We start from the raw sequence: 20,591 nt of genomic DNA, 5'->3' as shown, positions 1-20,591 counted from the left end.
ATTTTTTACTATGTAATCTACTTTTATATTAGCATAGACCTTACAGTTTTCTCTTGGTTAGCGTTAGCATAATGTGTCTTTTTCCATTCTTTTACTTTTAACCTATTTGTATCTTTATATTTAAAGTGGGTTTTTTGTAAGCAACATATAGTCGGTTCTACTTCTTTAACCAGTCTTACAGGTCTTACAGTCTCTGCCATTTAATTGGCATGTTGAGAACAGGATTCAGCCATCTGCAGCTCATAGGCCAAATCCAGCCAACACCTGCCGTTGTAAATAAAGTTTTATTTGAACACAGCCAGGCCCATTCATGAATCTGCACATCATCTGTGACTACTATCATTGCAGTGCCAGAGTCTGCCAGCTACTGGTTTAGACTGTTTACATTTAATGCAATTATTAATATGGTTGGATTTAAAACAACTGTGTTGCTACATGTTTTTTATTTGTCCCATCTGTTCTTTTTTTCATTTTTCTTTTTTGTGCCTTCTTTTGGATTAATTGGGTATTTTTCACAATTCTGTGTAATCTGTTGTTGGTTTGATAGCTCTCTCTTTTCATTATAGGGATTGCTCTTAGAACATTCAGAAAATAATCAGAGTGAATGACCCTGGAATTCTTGACTCTCTTACTCAGACTTTATCCACCAGAATGTTACCTTTCTAACTTCTATGAAATTAAGATGTCTATGCCATAGCCTTTTTCCCTTTTATTCTTTACAGAAAAGAAAGATAGGGTAGATAACAACTTTTTTGTCTGTTGAGTAGCCAAAATAAATGTCTTATATGTGATTTAGATTGAGACCAGTACTGCATTTTTTAGGAATACCCACCTGCAAGACATGTTATATTGATTAATTATTTTGTGTCACTTTTTGAAATAGTGATTATTGAGATGCTCTAATATAAAGGTCCATGTCTTCGCAGGCAACGATTAATATCGTTTTTGACCGAGTTGGGAAAACTGATCCTGTCACAAGAGGCATCGAGATCACTGTGAATTATCTGGGGATCCAGTTCGATGTAAGAGTTGTACCAAGATCCTGGTTTGAGACATTTCAATTTTATCTGCTATAAATTACAATTGTTAGGGTTCTAATTCCTTTCTTCTTCTGCCTTTGTTCTTCCCACTCTTCCCTATTTTTTGACCTACTCATATGGCAAATTTGTGAAGGACATAAAACCATAAGTGATGGCTGGTACTTATTATTATCTTAGATGCTGATTATTTCTGTAGTCCTCCTGTGCTTTTCTGTAGCCAACTACCCCTCCCCAGGTTCTCCCCACCAAATATTGGATACTTCTCTCTGTGATACATGACATCGTCAAATCCAAAACTCACCTTTGATTCCTCTAGTAGAAAATTAACTACCAATTAGTGTTTCATGTTAGAAGTGAAATTATGTCTGCTATTAAAAAAAAACTACCAATTAATTAATGTGGACTTTGAGCTAAAGATGGTAACTGAAACCTGTGCAGTTTTAATCCTCTTTCTACCTGTTTTATAATACCACTATCGTTAAACACACTCTTGTCCCAATTTAAGTTTAATGTCTTTATTTATAGAATATATTTTCTAAATCTATGTGTGTATATATGTATAAATGGCCAGTGATTCCAGCTGATTAGCACTTTGATGTGATAGTAAGACCAGAATCCTCTTAGTCCCTCTGAGGGCCACACAGCTATGCTGTGAATCTAGTGACACACCACACGCTCCCCCCAGCCATCCGCCTCAGCTAGATATGCTCCAAGTAGTTAGATAAAATGAGAGTAAACTAGAGCAAACTGAGCTCCAGTCCTTGACGAACAACTCAAGAGTACCCATTTTTTGATGCTAGATCAAAAGTGTAAACTTTCATGTGAGGGAGCATGGTATCTTTCCTCCAAGTAGTTTTTAAATTATACCATAAAATAGGCTTCACTATTGCTCTTTTAAAATTTTTACTAGGCTCAATTATTAGAAGTGTTCTTCCTCATCAGCACTTTCTGAGGCTAGTTGCTGTGGTGTCTATTTCATCTGTAATCCATCTGTATATGCCACGCTTCAGAATTCTTTTTTTTTTTTTTTTTAAAGATTTTATTTATTTATTTGACAGAGAGAGATCACAAGCAGACAGAGGCAGACAGAGAGAGAGAGAGAGGGAAGCAGGCTCCTGCAGAGCAGAGAGCCCGATGCGGGCCTCGATCTCAGGACCCTGAGATCATGACCCGAGCCAAAGGCAGCGGCTTAACCCACTGAGCCACCCAGGCGCCCCACGCTTCAGAATTCTGAATAACATCTTTTAGATATTAGTAATAGCAGTTCCCCCACAGATAATTTTCAGATTTCAGACCTGAATCAAGCACAGGGTCCCAAAGCTGCCTTCCTACTTTGAAGCAAACCAAGAGGAGAAAAAGGTCATATCATGTGATTCAAGTGAAGGGCAATTATTTCCTAGACCAATAGCTGAGATTATTTACATATTCTTCTATTATAAAAAGAAAATTTTCTTTAAGTTTTGGGTGATCGGGGGACTACATTCACAGATGTTAAAAAATTGTGCAGTTTTAATGCTTTTTACTTAACACATCGAAGTGTTTTAGTGCAGTTTTAGTGCTTTTTACTTAACACATCAAAGCTGTGTCATTAGTTCCATCTGTTTTTCTTTGACTGGTGTTATTTTCATCACCACTGCACTTGCTTGCTGCTGTCCTAAGTTTTGATTAAGTCTGCTTATGAAGATATCCACTGCATTCTTCCTTTTTTTAAATCAGGCAGGGCCTAATGAAGTTCCCTCTCAGTCACATAAGAGATCAGAATGCATCAGAAGAATAGCCTTCACATGTCTCTCAACAGAGATTTCACTCGTACTTTTCCTTTCTTTTATGGTGGCAGGTGAAGTTCTGGTCTCAGCACATTTCCTTCATTCTGGTTGGAATAATCATCGTCACATCTATCAGAGGTTTACTGATCACTCTTACCAAGGTAAGTTGTAGCACTGAGTTTAAGGTATTATTTGCGACATTTCATGTGGCATCATGAGAAAATTTTACCTGATTAAGATTTCTGCCTTTGGAGAACTTAAACAGTCACAAATATTTAAAAGATGTACAATAAAATTTTTTTTAAGTGAAACTGCTCAATAAACCAATGGTGATGGACTTAGATCATACGGCAGTCAGAAGAGTACATGTACCAAAGGTCATAGAATGAGTTCACGGCCTGTTTTGTTCACTGATGTGGCACCAGAATCTAGGAGTAGAAATCGGCATATGGTAGGAGCTCCAGAGATACTTGGAATGGATGAACAAGATAGTTGTTTGATGTTAGAGTAACTTTAAGAGCCACTTATAAGGAGGACATGTAAGTAGGAGAAACAGAATGTTTGACTATTTTCTGATCAACATAGAAAGGCTTTGTGGAGGCAGAAGGTAAATTTTCTCTTGGAGAAGAGGTATAAGGAAGCCCAAGATCCAAGAGTTGTTTGAATGAAAGGAGTGAAGAGGTTAGAGAAGAGAAGGGCTCTCCAGGTATCTAGCACAATTTTGGAAAGAGCTCAGGAGGCTAGTAATTACAAGGGCTTGGGGTGGCCTAGATATCCGTTTGAATATTCTATAGTGATCTGACAGTCATATGTATCACATAGTTTCTGAAAATTTTGATAGCAGTTGGAATCCTTCCGTGTGGTCATGTAATTCTTAAAACCACCAACCCTCCCTCTGGGGACATCGTAGCTGGATCCTTCGCTCTCAATCTGTCTCTCTTCTTAACAGCATTAATCATATCAGTTTTCTGTACTGGATTGCTATGGGGAAGAGGCACTTCTCATTAACTGTTGCTACTTAACGTTCTTGACCCAAGAATCTAGCAGCACTGCCTAAGTTCTTCTCCCTTTCTTGACAGTTCTTTTATGCCATCTCTAGCAGTAAGTCCTCCAACGTCATTGTCCTGCTATTAGCACAGATAATGGTAAGTTTGATGACCCAGTTTTATCCTCACAACTGTAAAGTACCGGAAGTGTTGATACTTCTCAGTATTTCAACAATTCCCTTTGGTCCTTCACTGCACTCAGAGTGACTTCCGGATTGACTTACAGGGGATGTACTTTGTCTCCTCCGTGCTACTGATTCGAATGAGCATGCCTCTGGAATACCGCACCATAATCACCGAAGTCCTCGGAGAGCTGCAATTCAACTTCTATCACCGTTGGTTTGATGTGATCTTCCTGGTCAGTGCTCTCTCCAGCATACTGTTCCTCTATTTGGCTCACAAACAGGCACCAGAAAAGCATATGGCACCTTGAACTCATGCCTATTACAGACTGCTACAGGCCAGTGGTGTCAGAATTTGGATATAAGAGAAAAAATGGATGGGACCAGGGCCTAATTTTTCTTAAACAATCAAACTGCTGAGGTAGCATATTCTGCCTTCAGCTTACGTCTTCCTCCTCTGTGGATACTGTGATCATGAGTAGCATTGGCTAGAACATGAGAGCCTGAAGTAAACTTAAGCTAGCACTCAGCTGAGAGCATCAGCTGGTGCAACACAGAGAGAAATGGGGTGGGAAAGAGCCAAGAAACTAGATGGAGGGAATACACTGGAACTCTGGGATAAGGGGAAGTCTCAGGTGGCTGGCCCAAACACCCAGAATAACTGTTCAAGGCTCACAGGGAGGAGGCTCCCAGAATTTCTGTTCAAGACTCACGTGGCTTTCCCTTGATATTGACTATCATTAAAATCAGATTGTAACCCTTTGGCCTTAGCTTCATTTTCTCAAGGATAGCTTGGTGTAGTGGGCTTGTGCAAGCTAACATGGTTGGCATTCCCGTGCCAGACCCTGTCCCCTTAAAATAACCAACGGGTTCTCTGTTCTTATCTGGAGACGGGACAGTGTGCTACTGAAATAGATTCTACCGAGAGCGTTCAGGTATATTATCTTTATTGATCTCCTTTTAAGTTAGTATTATTTGAGAGTGAATTACCGTACATTCAATTTGGTGACAATGTCTCATTTTTTTCCCTTTCCATCTCTCCCTCATGCTGTGGGGTAAAACAATGAATAACTCTTAAATGGAATAAGTAATTTTCCTATCCTAGCCCCTACTTTCTCCACCTGTGAAAGGAAAATGCTGGAAAGTTTATAGAACATTGAGAAATGCAATTTAAAGAAATCCTTAGTTTTATTTCCAGGAAGTCTCTTAAGATCTTACTCCGAATTTTATTATGTTTTGGGTTTCTGGAGACAAAATGAAGGTTAAAGCGTAAAAGCAAGTTTACCAAAAACAAAAGCATTATTAAGGCTTTATCAGCTAACATGGAAGATTCCAATATACTCTAAAGGCATTCTTCTTTTTTTTTTAAAGATTTTATTTATTTATTTGACAGAGAGAGATCACAAGTAGACAGAGAGGCAGGCAGAGAGAGAGAGGGAAGCAGGCTCCCTGCTGAGCAGAGAGCCCGATGCAGGACTCGATCCCAGGACCCCGAGATCATGACCTGAGCCGAAGGCAGCGGCTTAACCCACTGAGCCACCCAGGCGCCCTCTAAAGGCATTCTTAATGGCATATCTATTTTAGCAACCACAGCATTCTTACAAAAGCATAGTCTTAATAGGCTTATCTGCTCAGAACTTTGTAGCAGCTCTCACATATACAGATTTATGAATCATCGTTAGTGGTCAGGGAGCCTATAAAATTAAGAGATAATTGTCATACAGAGAAATGTAGTGAAGCTGAAAGCTTGAAAGAGATCACATGAAAAGAATCTGGTCCCCGCCTTAAGTTGACCATAAATAAGCCATCTATTGCAGTAGTCACCCCCAAGACAAATGACAACAGAAGACAGTCCCACATGATGAACCGGTTCCCAGAGGAGTTTCTCTCTAACAGAAACAGTAAATGGGTGGCAGCTCATTCTTCGGGAAAGGATTCCTACTAAATACCCAGAAACAGCTGTCGGCCAAAGCCTTTATTTGCTCTCATCACATCTCGGTATCTTCAGAATTGGAAGAAGAATGTGAGGCTGTACTGTACGCCTGTGCAAAAGAAAACAGAAGATCTGTAAGTGCGAGCGCGTGAATGGCAACAGTTGCATGACTTAAGGCAGGGAGTAGAGTCACTCACTAGAAGCCAGGTAACCTGAATTTTACACTTGGCTTTGTTTCCAGCTTACTGTTTGACACTAACATTTCTTAATATCTGTATATCTTTTCTATAAAGCTAGCACAGGCCTATTATTGACTTGCTATGGAAATATAAAATCTTTTAAAGACACATAGAATGCTTTCTTTGTTGAGCAATCAAGAATGCAAGGTCAGTGGCTATGGTGTGTGCTGTGGTCTGAATGTATCTCCCCAAAATTCATATATTGAAATACTAATCCTAAGGTCAGGTGATGATATTAAGCAGTAAGACCTTTGGGAGGTGATTAGGTCATGAGGGTGGCGCCCTTGTGATTGGGATTAATGCCTTGTAAAGAACCCGCCCCCTATCCCCTACGTGAGGACATAACAGGAAATTGGTTGCCTATACCTGGAAGAGGGCCTTCCCCAGACATCAAATTTGTCCTTCAGAAAAATAAATGTGTGTTGTTTGTAAGCCACCAGTCTATGGTATTTTATTATAGCACCCTAAACTAAGTGTGTATTCATTAATAAATAGTATTTAATTTATGACCAATCCGTAAAATTAATGTAAATGGAATAGAATTTAATGGAAAGAAGAATGATATAAAATTTTTAGAGTCTTGGCTTTGCCATACATTTCTATGAACATGGACAAAAATAGACTTACCAAGGATTTTAATACAAATACAGAGTAATGCTTATTCCTCCCTACTAATAAAACACAAATACCTACCAATTATCTTAAAAACCATGCATTTTAGGCTTACCATTATTAACTAGGCACTGTTTGAAGCACGTTAATCTTAGTTAATAGGAAACAAACAGGGCTGCTGGAGGGGAGGTAGGTAGGGGGGTGGAGTAACTGGGTGACAGGCATTAGGGAAGGCACTTAATGCGATGAGCACTGGGTGTTATACACAACTGATGAATCACCAAACTCTGCCTCTGAAACTAATTGATTTTAAATTTTAAAAATTAAAAATTAGTAATTTTTAAAATAGTCTTAGTTAATATAATCCTAATAATAATCCAACAAGTCATCCTTGGTTTACAGGTGGGGAAAGTGAAGCAAGATCAAATAAATCCATTTGCAAGGCTGTTAAGTGGCAGAACCAGAATTTATACATAGTCTGATTCAGGTTCTTCTGGTGGTTCCATTATAATTTTGATAAGCTTTTATTTATTGATATTTATCTGAAGAGTTACTGTCAACTCCATGCTATGAAAAAGTAGCTTGTCCTCCTATCACTTCCTCTCCACCAAAATAATTTTATTTACTTGTTGCCTTTGTAATTTTCTAGTATTCTAGGAAATCTGTGGTAAACCTAGATCTGAAGTGTACTTATTAAGGACTTTATCATTCCCTGATAGTTTACATCACTGAAGGAATTCTACCATCACTCACTCGTTCTTTTGCCATGTGTGAATCATGCTCTGGTTCTGCCGGTGTTTCTTCTTTGGAATCAGTGGGGGCATCCAGTGGATCAGCCATGGAGGAAACAATAGGGATTTTCTTAGCCTGGAAATATTCATAGGCCTTCTTTCCACAGACTAAGAATGTGACATTCTTCCCACTGCTCTGGATTCTTTCTACCACTTTCTCATAGGGTTCATCCACCACGTTCACTCCATTCACTTCGATGATGATATCTTCATCCTCCAGCCCTGCCAGCTCAGCGGGGCCGCCCTTCTGTACCTGTGAAAAGAGGTTCTCAATTACTACTTCCAAACGTGGATAAAAGAATGTTAGATTAGCTTCCCTTCAGAGGAGAGAGGAGCTTGAAAATGTATTCTTAACCATGTTATTTCTCCCTGAGATATAGAAGAAAGGTGCTCTGATGCTTTTCTGCTTCTGAAAGCTCCAACTTCCATACTCAAATGAGTACCATTGGGAAGAGGGCTCCAAAATGACAGTACAAGGAGACTGTGAACTCACCTCCTCCTACAGACACCAAATCTATACCTACATAAATAGCAATTCCTCCTGAAGAACTGAGGGCTGATGGAGCAGCTTCAGCACCAAAAAAAAATAGATAGGCTAGATCACAGAGAGGACAGCAGGAGAGATGGAGACAATAATGATGAAACCCTCACCTTTGACACTACAGACTGCAGTAGGGAGGGAGAGCATGAAGGAATCTGCACATAGATTCCCCAGACCTGGGGCACAGGGGGAAAAAATAGCAGTTTAAAGAGCAACTAGGCTATGAAGGGAACCATTTTACTAACCCTGGAGCATCCTCCAAATGGTAGGGAAACTGCTGTAGCTCTCCAGGGTCACAGGTACTAGCAAATACCACTATTTACATTCCCTCTGTACCTTGACAGTGTAAGACAGGCCCAGGGTCCAGGTGCTGTAGCCATTCTGCCACCACAGCAAACCCTGGACCCTAGCTCACACCAGCTCAAGGTGGGCCCGTTATAGCACACACCAGGACACCCTCAGCTGTCTCACCAAATCAGTCATGGCATAGGCACCCCAAGATCACCCCAGCCCATGCCTGCTTCAGCCATGCCACCAGAGCTGGCTCCACCCAAAGCCACTAGGTACACACAGTCTACACTGGGGACATTTTTACACAAGATTCTTCTTTAAGACAGGGAGAGGTAAAGGTTTGTCTAATTCATAGAAACAAGCCAAAAGGGAGACAAAATGAGACAGAGGAATATGCTCCAAATGAAAAAATAAGACAAAACCTAAGAACAGAACAAAATGGAGATAAGCAACAAACCTGAGAAAGAGTTCAGAGTAATGGTCATAAAGATGCTCACCAGACTTAAGAGTAAATGAATTCAGTGAGAACTTAAAGAAATAGAAAATATATTCTTTATCTCTGATTGGTTTTTATAGTAACTGAAATTTTAAAACCACTACAGGGAATCAGCAGATGATACAGAACAGATCAGTGATCTGGAAAAACAGTTAAGCACCCAAGCTGAACAACAAAAAGAAAAAAAAATTAATTGAGATTAGATTAAGGAATCTCTGGGACAACATCAAGCATAGTAACATTCATGTCATAAGGACCCTAGAAGGAGAAGAGGGAAAGGCACAGAAAGCTTATTTGAAGAAATAACTAAAAACTTCTCTAACCTGGGGAAGGAGACAGACATCTAGGAGAATCCCAAGCAAGATGAACCCTAATTTAAATGTCAAAGATATTAAAAGATAGAGAATCCAAAAAGCAGCAACTAGCTACATACAAGGGAAATCTCATAAAGGCTGTCAACTGCTTTTTCAGTAGAAACTTTGGGATTATATATATAATCCCACTCCCACTCTAGCCTGCAAAGAGCTGAAAGGAAAAAACCTACATGCAAGAATGTTCTACCCAGCAAGATTATTTTCAGAATCGAAGGCAAGAGTTTCCCCAGACCAAAGTTAAAGAAGTCAAAACCCCTAAATCAGCCTTACAAGAAATGTAGGGCCTCTCCAAGCAGAAAAGAAAGGCCATAACTAGAAGAAAATTATGAAAGGAAAAAATTTCACCAATAAAAACAAAAATATAGTAAGGTAGTAGAAACCTAGTATGAAGGTTGAAACACACAAAAGTAGTAAAACCAATTATATCTTTAAAAAAATAAGATTTGCAAAATAAAAAGATGTAAAATAAGACATGCACTAAATGTGGAGGGAAAGGAATAAAAATGTATGGCTTTTAGAATGTATTTGAAATCGGGAAACCTGGATGTCTCAGTTGGTTAAGCATCTGATTCTTGATTTTGGCTTGGGTTACGATCTTGGCTGTGAGATCAATCCCCCTGCATCAGGTTCCACACAGGGCATGGATCCTGCTTAGGATTCTGTCTCTCCCTCTGCCCCTCTTTCCCCTGTGCTTGTTTGTGTGCTCTCACTTGCTCACTCTCAAAAAAAAAAAAAAAAAAAAAAAAAAAAAAAAGTTTGAAATTAACTAACCATCAACTTAATACACAAGACTGCTTTATAGGCTGCCTATAAGAGACACACTTCAGGCCTTAAAGACACGGGCTAAAAGTGACAGACTAGAAAACACACCATGCAAATCGAAGCCAAAAATAAAGCCAAGGTAGCAATGCTTGCATTAGATAAAATAGACTTTAAAACAAAGACAGTAACTAGAGACAAAGATACTATCTAATGATAAACGGAACAGTCCAACATAACAATCGTAAATATCTATGCACCCAACACGGGAGTACCAGAATACATAAAGCAATTATTAATAGACATAAAGCAAGAAACTGACAGTAATACCATAATCATAGGTGACTTTAACCCTTCACCTACATCAATGAATATGTCATCCAGACAGAAATTAAAAAGGAAATGGTGACTCTGAACCACACATTAGCCCAGATAGACTTCACAAGTATATACAGAACATTCTATCCAAAATAGCTAAATACAAAATAAAAACAAATAGCTAAATACACGTTGTTTTCAAGTACACATTGAACATTCCCTAGGATCTCATGTTAGGCCACAAAGTAAGTCTTAATAAATTTAAGACTGAAATCATATCCTGCATCTTTTCCAACCACAACAGTATGAAACTAGGTATCACAAGAAAAAAATCTACAAAGAACACAAATAACGTACTACTAAACAATGGGTCAACCAAGAAATCAAGGAGAAAATAAAAGAATACATAGAGATGGGGCATCTGGGTGGCTCAATGAGTTAAGCCTCTGCCTTCAGCTCAGGTCATGGTCTCAGGGTCCTGGGATCAAGCTCCGCATCGGGCTCTCTGCTCAGTGGGGAGCCTGCTCCCCTTCTCCTGCCTGCCTCTCTGCCTACTTGTGATCTCTCTCTGTCAAGTTAATAAATAAAATCTTTTTTAAAAATTAAAAAAATATACATGGAGACAAAACACAATTCAGTCTTTGGGATTCAGTAAAAGCAGTTCTAAGAAGCTTATGGAAATGCTGCCCTACCTCAAGAAACAAGAACATTTCACTTTAACCTTATGTCCAAAAGAGCTAGAAAAAGAACAAAGTCCAAAGTTAGTCAAAGAAAGAAAAAGATCTGAGTGGAAATAGAGACTATACATATATATATATATATATAAAAGGTCAATGAAATCAAGAGCTGGTTCTCTGAAATATAAACAAAACTGTATACCTTCAGGCAGATTCATCAAGAAAAAAAAGAACTCAAAAGGAGAAATGAAAGAAGTCACAACCAACACCATAGAAATAAAAAGGATTATAAGAAACTATTACGAAAATTTAGAAGCCAATAAATTGGACAACATTCCCTCTTGGCACTTTTACCCAGCATAACACTGTAAGACCTAGCTGTAAGAATCAGACAATAAAGGCATCCAAATCCAAAATTATTATTATTTGCAGATAACATACTATACATAGAAAACCCTACAGACTCCACCAAAAAATTAGAATAAATGAATTCAGTAAAGATACAAGATATAAAATGAATACACAGAAATCAGTTGTGTTACTATACACTAATAAAGTAGCAGAAAAAGAAATTTAGGAAACAATTCTATTTACAATTGCACCAAAAAGAGTAAAATACCTAGGAATAAACTTAACCAAGAAGGTATAAGGCCTGTACTCTGAAAACTTAAAAGAAATTGATGAAAGAAACTGAAGATGACAAAAACAAATGGAAAGACATTTCATGTTCATAGATAGGAAGAATATTGTTAAAATGTTCAAACTACCCAAAGCAATCTATAGATTCAGTGCAGTTCCTTATCAGAATACCAACAGCATTTTTCACAGAACTAGAACAAATAATGCTAATTCGTAGGGGAACCACAAAAGAAAGCAAAACAGCCAAAGCAATCTTGAGACAGGTGAAGAAAATTTGGTATATCACAATCCCAGATTTCAAGATACACTACAAAGCTACAGTAATCAAAACAGCAGTACTGGCACAAAAAATAGACATGTAGATCAATAGAACAGAATAGGAAACCCAGAAATGATCCCACACTTATATGGTGAATGAATCAACAAAGGAGGGAAGAATATACAGTGGAGAACAGAGAGTCCCTTCAATAAAAGTTCATATGAAAACTGGACAGCTACCTAAGAGAATGACCACTTTCTCACACACAAAAATGGTGGAATATGGAATGAATAAATCATGAAGTAAAAGGTACAGCTATAATGTTGTATGGTGACAGATGGTAGCTATGCTGTGGTTGGGCTTAGCATAACATATAGAGGAAGGAAGAAAATCCCATTTACAATTGCATCAAAGAGAATAAAACACCTAGGAATAAACTCAATGAAGGCTAAGAAGGAGATCTGAAAGGCCTATACTCTGAAAACTGTGAGACTAATATTAAAGAAAGAAACTGAAGATGAAACACATAAATGGAAAGATATTCCATGATCACAGATTAGGAGAATTAATAGTGTCAAAATGTCCAGACAACATAAGACAACCTACAGCTTCCATGCAATGCCTATCAAAATTCCAATAGTGGTTTTCACAGAACTAGGAAAGATCCTAAAATTTGTATGGAACCACAAAGATCCTGCATAGGCAAAGCACTCTTAAGGAAAAAAAAAAAAAAAAAAGCTAGGGTCTCATAATTCCAGATTTTAAGGTGTGCCACAAATCTACAGTTATCAAAACTGTGTAGTACTGGCACAAAAGTAGACACAAAGATCAATGGGACAGAGTAGAGAGCCCAGAAATAAACCCATGCTTATATGATCAATTAATCTACAACAAAGGAGGCAAGAATATACGGTGCAGAAAAGACTGTCTTCGGGCGCCTGGGTGGCTCAGTGGGTTAAGCCGCTGCCTTCGGCTCAGGTCATGATCTCAGGGTCCTGGGATCGAGTCCCGCATCGGGCTCTCTGCTCGGCAGGGAGCCTGCTTCCTCCTCTCTCTCTCTCTGCCTGCCTCTCTGCCTACTTGTGATCTCTCTCTGTCAAATAAATAAATAAAATCTTTAAAAAAAAAAAAAAAGAAAAGACTGTCTTCAATAAATGGTGCTGGGAAAATAGGAAAGGTACATGCAAAAGAATGAAACTGGACCACTTTCTCATACCACATACAAAAACTCAAAATGGATTAAGACCTATAAATATGGAACCTGAAAACTAAAACTAAAAATATGAGACCTAAAACTCCTAGAAGAAAACACAGGCAATAATTAACTCTGGCATCAGCTTTAGCAACATTTTTCTAGATCTGTCTCCTCAGACAAGGGAAAGAAAAGCACAAAGAAACTATTCAGACTATACCAAACTAAAATGCTTTTACACAGCAGAGGGAAAGCATCAACAAAATGAAAGGGCAACCTACTGAATGGAGAAGATATTTGCAAATGATATATCTGATGAGGGGTTGAAGTCCCTCGTATATATATAAAAACTCCTACAACAACAAATAACAACAAATAATCCAATTAAGAAATGGACAGAAGACCTGAATATGCATTTTCCCAAAGAAGACACACACATGGCCAAGAGACACAGGAAACAGGAAAAATGCTCAACATTATTAATTAGGAAATGCAAATCAAAACCACAATGAGGTATCACCTCACACCTGTCAGAAAGGCTAGTACCAAAAAGATGAGAAATGACAAGTATTGGTGAGGATGTGGAGAAAAGGGAATGAACCCCAGTGTTGCTGCGGGCGGGGATTGTAAATCAGTGCAGCCCCCATGGAAAACAGTATGGAGATTCCTCGAAAAATTAAAATTAGAAATACCATAAGACCCTTTGATCCCACTTTGGTATCTTCCCAAAGAAAACAAAAACACCAATTTGAAAAGATCTGTGCACTCCTATGTTTATAGTAGCATTATTTCTACTAGCCAAGGTATGGAAACCACCTAAGTGCCCACTAATGGATGAATGGATAAAGAAGATGTGGCGTGTGCATGTGTCCCAATAGAATATTACTCAACCATTAAAAAAAAAAAAAAGAAATCCTGACATTCACAACTATACGGATGGGCTTAGATAATATTATGCTAAATATTATGCTAATATTATGCTAAATAATATTATGCTTAGAAATAAGTCAGACTGAAAAAGACATGTGCCTTATGATTGCACATATATGCAGAATCCAAGAAACAAAACAAACAGAAATAGACTCAAATCCAGAGAAAAAAACTGACGGGTTGCCAAAGCAGAGATAGATGGGGGATATGGGCAAAATAGGCAAAGGGGATTAAGAAGTACAAGCTTCCAGTTATAAAATAAATAAGTCATAGGAATTAAAAGTACAGCTTAAGAAATATAGTCAACAATATTTAATAACTGTATGACACAGTGGTAACTACACTTAACCAATGATGAGCCTTTGTAACGTATATAATTATTAAAACACTATGTTGTACACCTGATATAACATTGTATGTCAACTATACTTCAATTTTTTAAAAAAATCATTAAAAGCATCAGAAAAAAAAAATGTGTAGCATTACAGTGATTGAATGTCATACTATAGATCTGAGTTGAAGGCACTAATTCCTCTTCATAGGTTCCCTTTCTGCATTCCCAACTTAGGAGCCATAAGGATGGTCTTCTCATGGTCAGTCCCTACAGGCTAGGGACATTATGCCAAATGTGTAAGTTACCAAGTATCACTCCCACTCAGAGCGGACGGACAGTGACTGTCAAGTACAGTCACGCCGAATCACTCTATTTGATTTGAAAGCATCTAAAGACAATTAGGTGTTTAAAAAAAAGAAAAGAGGGGGCGCCTGGGTGGCTCGGTGGGTTAGGCCGCTGCCTTCAGCTCGGGTCGTGATCTCGGGGTCCTGGGATCGAGTCCCACATCGGGCTCTCTGTTCAGCGGGGAGCCTGCTTCCCTCTCTCTCTCTGCCTGCCTTTCCGTCTACTTGTGATTTCTCTCTATCAAATAAATAAATAAAATCTTTCAAAAAAAAAAAGAAAGAATGGGGTGAGCTTAGGCTGTACTAGTCACTGTCTTAAAGGGTAGAGGACCATGACAGCATTTGTTTAAACCCTCAGTGTATGCCTTCCATGTAAGCTTTTTACTACGCCATCAGTGGCTGTGCTCATTGGGCTGCTAGAACCAGAGGACCATACCTCTTTGATGAAGGAGCCTGGCTGACCCTGAATGGCATTTAAGTGAAAGCCACAGCCATTTTCCCCTTTAACCAGCCAGCAAAGTTTAGGCTTATGATCTCTTGCTTCCTCTGTAGTATCTGGACTTGACACTTCTGGAGGAGTGGGAGCCGGCATCGGAGCTGGAGCCTCCTTGATGGAACCATTGGGCAGTTCTTGACTTTGATAGTAGAGAAATGGAGAAAAATGAGCCTTTTGAAAATAAAGGGGGGAAAAAACATTAATTGTAAGTATGAGTAGTTATACTTTACGAAAAGTACTTTACGAAAACTTCATTCACAAGGTGTCACCCATGTTCCATAAGCCTGGCGGATACATCTGATTGTGGTTGGGAAAATTTCTATACTACCCCAACCGCAAAACATGTAAAGAAAGATGGAGCTTAGCTATGGAGTAAACAAATGCACAAATACACAAAAATCAAAAGTGTATAGAATGCCGCGCAAAGATCCCAAAATAAGTAACAAAAATGCTAGTTTCTTGTGACTTGCCCTGTAACTCCTGCATAATTGGTTCATTGGGCCCTTTCCTCCTCAATAAGATGGTCTTCAGAGCTCCTTGAACACATCAGAGAAAGTGCAACAGAGCAATATTTTTATCACCATCTGAAGTACACAGAGTAATTTGTTGTACTCATTTTACTATTTTTTGTTGTAACCATTAGCTGACACTCCTGTTAGGCCCAACTCCTCACCATCTTTAAATACTTCTACTCCATCTCCTCTCTCAGACCATCCATGTGAAGAAGGGAGTGAAAGTCTTGAATACAAAAGAGACCTAGAACAGGAAACACATGACTGATTTTTTTAAAAGAATTAAAAGCTTAGTAGACTGTGGGTTTTAACTGAGAGAACTAATAGGGTAGATTGGGTATGATAAGATCCTGGATCAGCAGTTAAATCACTGCTTACAAGTATCCAGGACATTTGTTAGGCAAGGAGTAGAAAATCAAGCAATTGCAAGTGAGTACAATGTGTGCTCTGCCCCAGATTGTACTGTGCAGCCACCTGGTTAAAATTAGAATAGGGTCCTCTGGTTATCATTTCTCTCACTAACCACAAGACCACATCTTCCTTTCTAAACAAGAGTAGCACCAGTTAAGAACTCCTAAGTTATCCAGGTCAACTAAATTTCAGAGCTTTCAGTGATATGCTTGCAAATGTCCCACATTTCTTTCTGTCTTTACAATGTGGAAAGTTACCAGTGACTCATTACATACAAAAATACCTGACATCACTACCCAACAGGCAAATCAGCTGTATGGGATAGTAGCAGCTCACCTTGAAGTACCATAACATTAAACACTTCATGAGGTTTTATGCACTTTCATACATTTGGGTGCCTAGTATGTGCCAAGAACTGGTTTGTTTGATTCACCTATAGATCTCAAAGATTCCCCCCACCACCAGCCACCCACCCCTGTACAGAACCTACTTTAGTATATGTGCTGCCGAAGCAAGCACTGTACAGAACCTACTTTAGAGGGCTTTTGTGGGGCAGGGGTGGGGGACAGGCATCTTTTCAGATCAAAGTTCTCTCTTATATTAAACCAGAACATTACAGAGAAATCATTGTCATAAAATCAGGAGGGACTGGAAAAGAACTGATGCCAGAATCCCCTTTACAGCAGCCAGAGCAGTAACCTCCTGACTTCTGCCTAAACTTTTCCACAAGCTGGAAGGTCACCACTTGGCAAAAATGGCTACCCTGTTCCTGGCAGCTTCATGTGTCAAGCCAAAAGCTAGCTCCCTATACATTCTCTATGTAGTTAAGCTATGCCCTGTAGAAAACCCCAAAAGTAGGGGCTTCTTGCATGTAATAACCTTCTGAATTCTTTTAAATATATTTTTTTAATTTTATATACACACACTATATTTACCACCATTTTTAAATTCATTCATCTGTCAGTGGACACTTGGTTTGATTCCATCTTTTGGCTGTTGTGACTTAATCTGTGGTCTAACATATGGTCTGTCCTGGAGAATGGCCCATGTACCCTCGAGAAGAATGTGTTCTGTTGCTGGACAGAGTGCTCTGTATTTCTGTTAGATCTAGTTAGTTTCTTTTGTTCAAGCCCTTGAGTTCCTTATCTTCTGACTGGTGGCTCTATCCATGATAGAGAATGGGATATTGAAGTCTCCCAACCATTATAGTAGAATTGTCTATTTCTACTTTCAAGTTTGTCAGTGTTTGCTTCATTTTTTTTCCAGCTCTATTAATGTGTAATTAACAAATTGTATATATTCAAGGTGTATGGTGTAATTTGATACAGGTACACATTGTAAAGTGATCACCACAATCAAGGTAATTAACATATCTATTGCCTTACATAGTTACCATTTAGCCTTTTAAATTCTTTTTTTTTTTTAATTTTTATTTATTTGTTAGAGAGAGAGAGAGAACGCCAGCGCACCAAGCAGGGGAAACGCCAGGCAGAGGGAGAAGCAGGGTCCCTGCTGAGCAAGGAGCTTGATGCAGGACTTGATCCCAGAGTCCTGGGATCATGACCTGAGCCAAAGGCAGACAACCAACTAAGCCACCCAGGCATCCCTAGCCTTTCAAATTCTTGAAAATGTTCTCCTTTCTTCCCCAAAGTCTACGCTTATTCAAACTAAATATTCATATGGTGATCTCCAAAAACTCTGCCCTGATTTCCTTTCTGGACACTGGCCTTCTTATAGTTATGTTCTCAGAACTGGACACAGTGTTGTCTTAACAAACATAACATATCTATGTGCCAGGCATTATTCTAAATGTTCTAAATACTACCTCATATAACCCTTCACAGTAGCAATCCCGATCTTACAACTAAGCAGGCAAACACAGGGAGGGTAACTTGCCCAAGATCACATTATGGGTCATTTAAAGTATGGTCTGAACAACTCCGGACAGAAAGACTATCATCTCCAAAAGCCAAGTGTCAGTTAAGGTAACTTTAAATTGCCTTTTGGGGGGTGGGGGTGGCTACTTAGAGTATAATCAGGTTTCTGGTCTTTTTTGTAGTCCTCAAATCAGGTCTCACCATTTGGTATTCATACAATTTAGTTTTAAGTTAGTTTAGTACCTGAAATTTATTCCTGTTTAAACTTAAACCCATTAGTTTTTACCCTTCTTTCTATCCTGACTGGATATTTTGAATACAATCTCTAGTAAATTAATTACCCATCAATACATTAAGCCGTCCATATGACTTAAGTATGTTGAGTATTTTCCATGTTGTCATCCAAATTTGGTAATAAACTTGCTGAAGATAAGAAGCCTACCACTGGAGTCATCTATTCAGACTGATACTGTTCCAATATCGAGGATTCTTCAGGTAAGGTTGTACAACTAGCTAAAACCCATTTTAAAAACCCATTAACTAAAAACCCATTAACTGTTCTATTGTCCAGTCCAGCTCACTCTTTAATCTTCTTTACACAAGTATCTTGAAATAGTTCATCAAAATGTGCTGAGAGGGTATATGGTATAATGAATTAAGAACCTGCGTTCAGGGTGCCTGGGTGGCTCAGTGAGTTAAGCCTTTGCCTTCGGCTTGGGTCATGATCTCAGGGTCCTGGGATCAAGCCCCACATCAGGCTCTCTGCCCTACAGGGAACCTGCTTCCTCCTCTCTCTCTCTCTCTCTCTCTCTCTGCCTGCCTGTCTGCCTACTTGTGATCTCTGCCTGTGAAATAAAAAAATAAAATCTTTAAAAAAAAAAAAAAAAGAACCTGCGTTCATATTCAGGTTGGGTTCAAATTTTAAAAGTGGGTGACATTTTTTTTAAATGAAGTTTAAAGAGACTAAGAAATTGCTAATCTATAAAAAGGGACTAATACCACACCCTACCACATTCCTCCTCTGTATCATTTATGCACCTTCAGATGCTTCCATTATTGTGTATCGCATGGAACAAGACCATCTTTGTTCATCTTTATGACCATGACCTAGCGATGGTACGTAGAAGGCCCCCACATGTCTGTTAAACTAGTCTGAACACCTCACCTTCTGTGATAAAATTAAAAGATTATTAAGAAACAAAACATGCAGATAACACCAGTTGTGATTAAAAGTTGAGAGCAAATAAGGTTAGTTTGACACTAGGGTTAGTTAGTCTTGGTGAGTCCGTGATTCCATTTCCTTGCTAAGGGCTTAGAAGCTATTTAAAAATCCTTTCTAGGAATGCCTGGGTGGCTCAGTCGTTAAGCATCTGCCTTTGGCTCAGGCCCTGATCCCAGAGTCCTGAGATTGAGCCCACACATCGGGCTCCCTGCTCAGCAGAAGGCCTGCTTCTCCCTCTCCCACTCCCCTTGCTTGTATTCCTTTTCTCACGGTCTTTCTCTCTCTGTCAGATAAATAAAATCTTTAAAAAAAATAAAAATAAAAACCCTTTCTAGTCTTTTATGTGTGTTAATGGAATTCATTGGCCTATGGTTTAAAATTCCATTGCTTCCTATTTGGGAAAGCTAGGGTTACATCCGCCTTTTCCCAGGCTATAGTTCATAGATTTTTCTTAGATCACCAAGAGTAATTCTGTAGTTAATTTGCAAATTCTTTCAAAATTTTGAATCTAAGCATTTAAGACTCATGTACCTATTACTTGGCATTCTCTTATCACTACCAGTTTGAACTTCAGTGCTGCCTTAATGATGATTGCTATGCCCTTCCAATTTGAAAATCAAAGTGGTAACTTAGCCAGAGTTTGAGGACTTGAGGGCATGGACGCCAACCTTAATGCGTGAATGTACAGCCTTAAATTATTTACCAGTCTATACATGTTGTCCGTCTCTTTGTCTACCACCAGCAGCGAAGTCTGATCTCCTCCCTTTCTAATCATTTCCACCACACTGTCATGATCCAGGGATTCCACAGATTGGCCGTTGACAGCGACTAACAGGTCATTGTTCTTCAAGCCAGCTTCCTCTGCCGGACTTCCGGAATCTATGTCCTTGATGACTTGACCTACCCTCCCCAAAAGTGAAATAAAATTATCAGAAAAACCCCTAAATTAAGCTGTAGCATTTCTCTGCTGGGACCCATTTATTTTATCAGATAAGATAGATTTAAAACTCATTCTGAATACTACTGCCCCTCCCACCAGCATCCAAGGAAGATGACAAGCACACCATCCAGCCACATTCCCTGCCCACAACTTACTCCAGGAACAAACTCAGCCATTACCGATGAAAGGATCTTAAAGAATAGAATCATGTTGTAACTAAACACATCTGAGACATAATCTGGACAAAACTGCAGGCTAAGCATTAAGAGTGAGCAAGTTCCCAGGAAGTCAGTGAGCATCCTTGTACCCATACATCTTATGTAGATGCTAAGCCATTAAAATGGGGCAGAAAGAAGAAAGAAGAACAAAAACAAAGAACTCAGAGCCTAAGAAACACATGCTGGTATTTTAGTAGCAATTGGATGTATTC

At 38.9% G+C, this 20,591-nt stretch overlaps 2 protein-coding genes across 6 annotated transcripts in view; one reads left to right on the top strand and one right to left on the bottom strand.

Moving 5' to 3' along the window:
• LOC116567003 (Golgi pH regulator) overlaps nucleotides 1–4,736 on the top strand; it is a 59,990-nt gene extending 55,254 nt beyond the window's left edge. For 3 of the 4 annotated variants that reach the window (XM_032301748.1, XM_032301751.1, XM_032301749.1), the window contains 4 exons: nucleotides 927–1,022; nucleotides 2,878–2,967; nucleotides 3,886–3,951; nucleotides 4,079–4,736. In XM_032301748.1, coding sequence (XP_032157639.1) covers nucleotides 927–1,022; nucleotides 2,878–2,967; nucleotides 3,886–3,951; nucleotides 4,079–4,285 — 459 coding nt within the window. In that variant the 3' untranslated portion in view covers nucleotides 4,286–4,736. The remainder of the gene's footprint in view (nucleotides 1–926; nucleotides 1,023–2,877; nucleotides 2,968–3,885; nucleotides 3,952–4,078) is intronic. The other variant, XM_032301750.1, reaches the window with a different exon arrangement.
• A 717-nt stretch (nucleotides 4,737–5,453) lies between these two features.
• PDZK1 (PDZ domain containing 1) overlaps nucleotides 5,454–20,591 on the bottom strand; it is a 37,943-nt gene continuing 22,805 nt past the window's right edge. For both annotated transcript variants that reach the window (XM_032301791.1, XM_032301792.1), the window contains exons 6-9: nucleotides 19,925–20,121; nucleotides 15,140–15,370; nucleotides 7,512–7,802; nucleotides 5,454–6,016 (exon numbers count right to left, since the gene is read on the bottom strand). In XM_032301791.1, the coding sequence (XP_032157682.1) occupies nucleotides 5,963–6,016; nucleotides 7,512–7,802; nucleotides 15,140–15,370; nucleotides 19,925–20,121 (773 nt within the window). In that variant the 3' untranslated portion in view covers nucleotides 5,454–5,962. The remainder of the gene's footprint in view (nucleotides 6,017–7,511; nucleotides 7,803–15,139; nucleotides 15,371–19,924; nucleotides 20,122–20,591) is intronic.

This window comes from Mustela erminea, chromosome 10 (genome assembly GCF_009829155.1).
Source record: "Mustela erminea isolate mMusErm1 chromosome 10, mMusErm1.Pri, whole genome shotgun sequence".
Lineage (NCBI taxonomy): Eukaryota > Metazoa > Chordata > Mammalia > Carnivora > Mustelidae > Mustela > Mustela erminea.
Note: the sequence above shows the minus strand (reverse complement) of the source record. Positions and strands in the feature narration are given on the sequence as shown.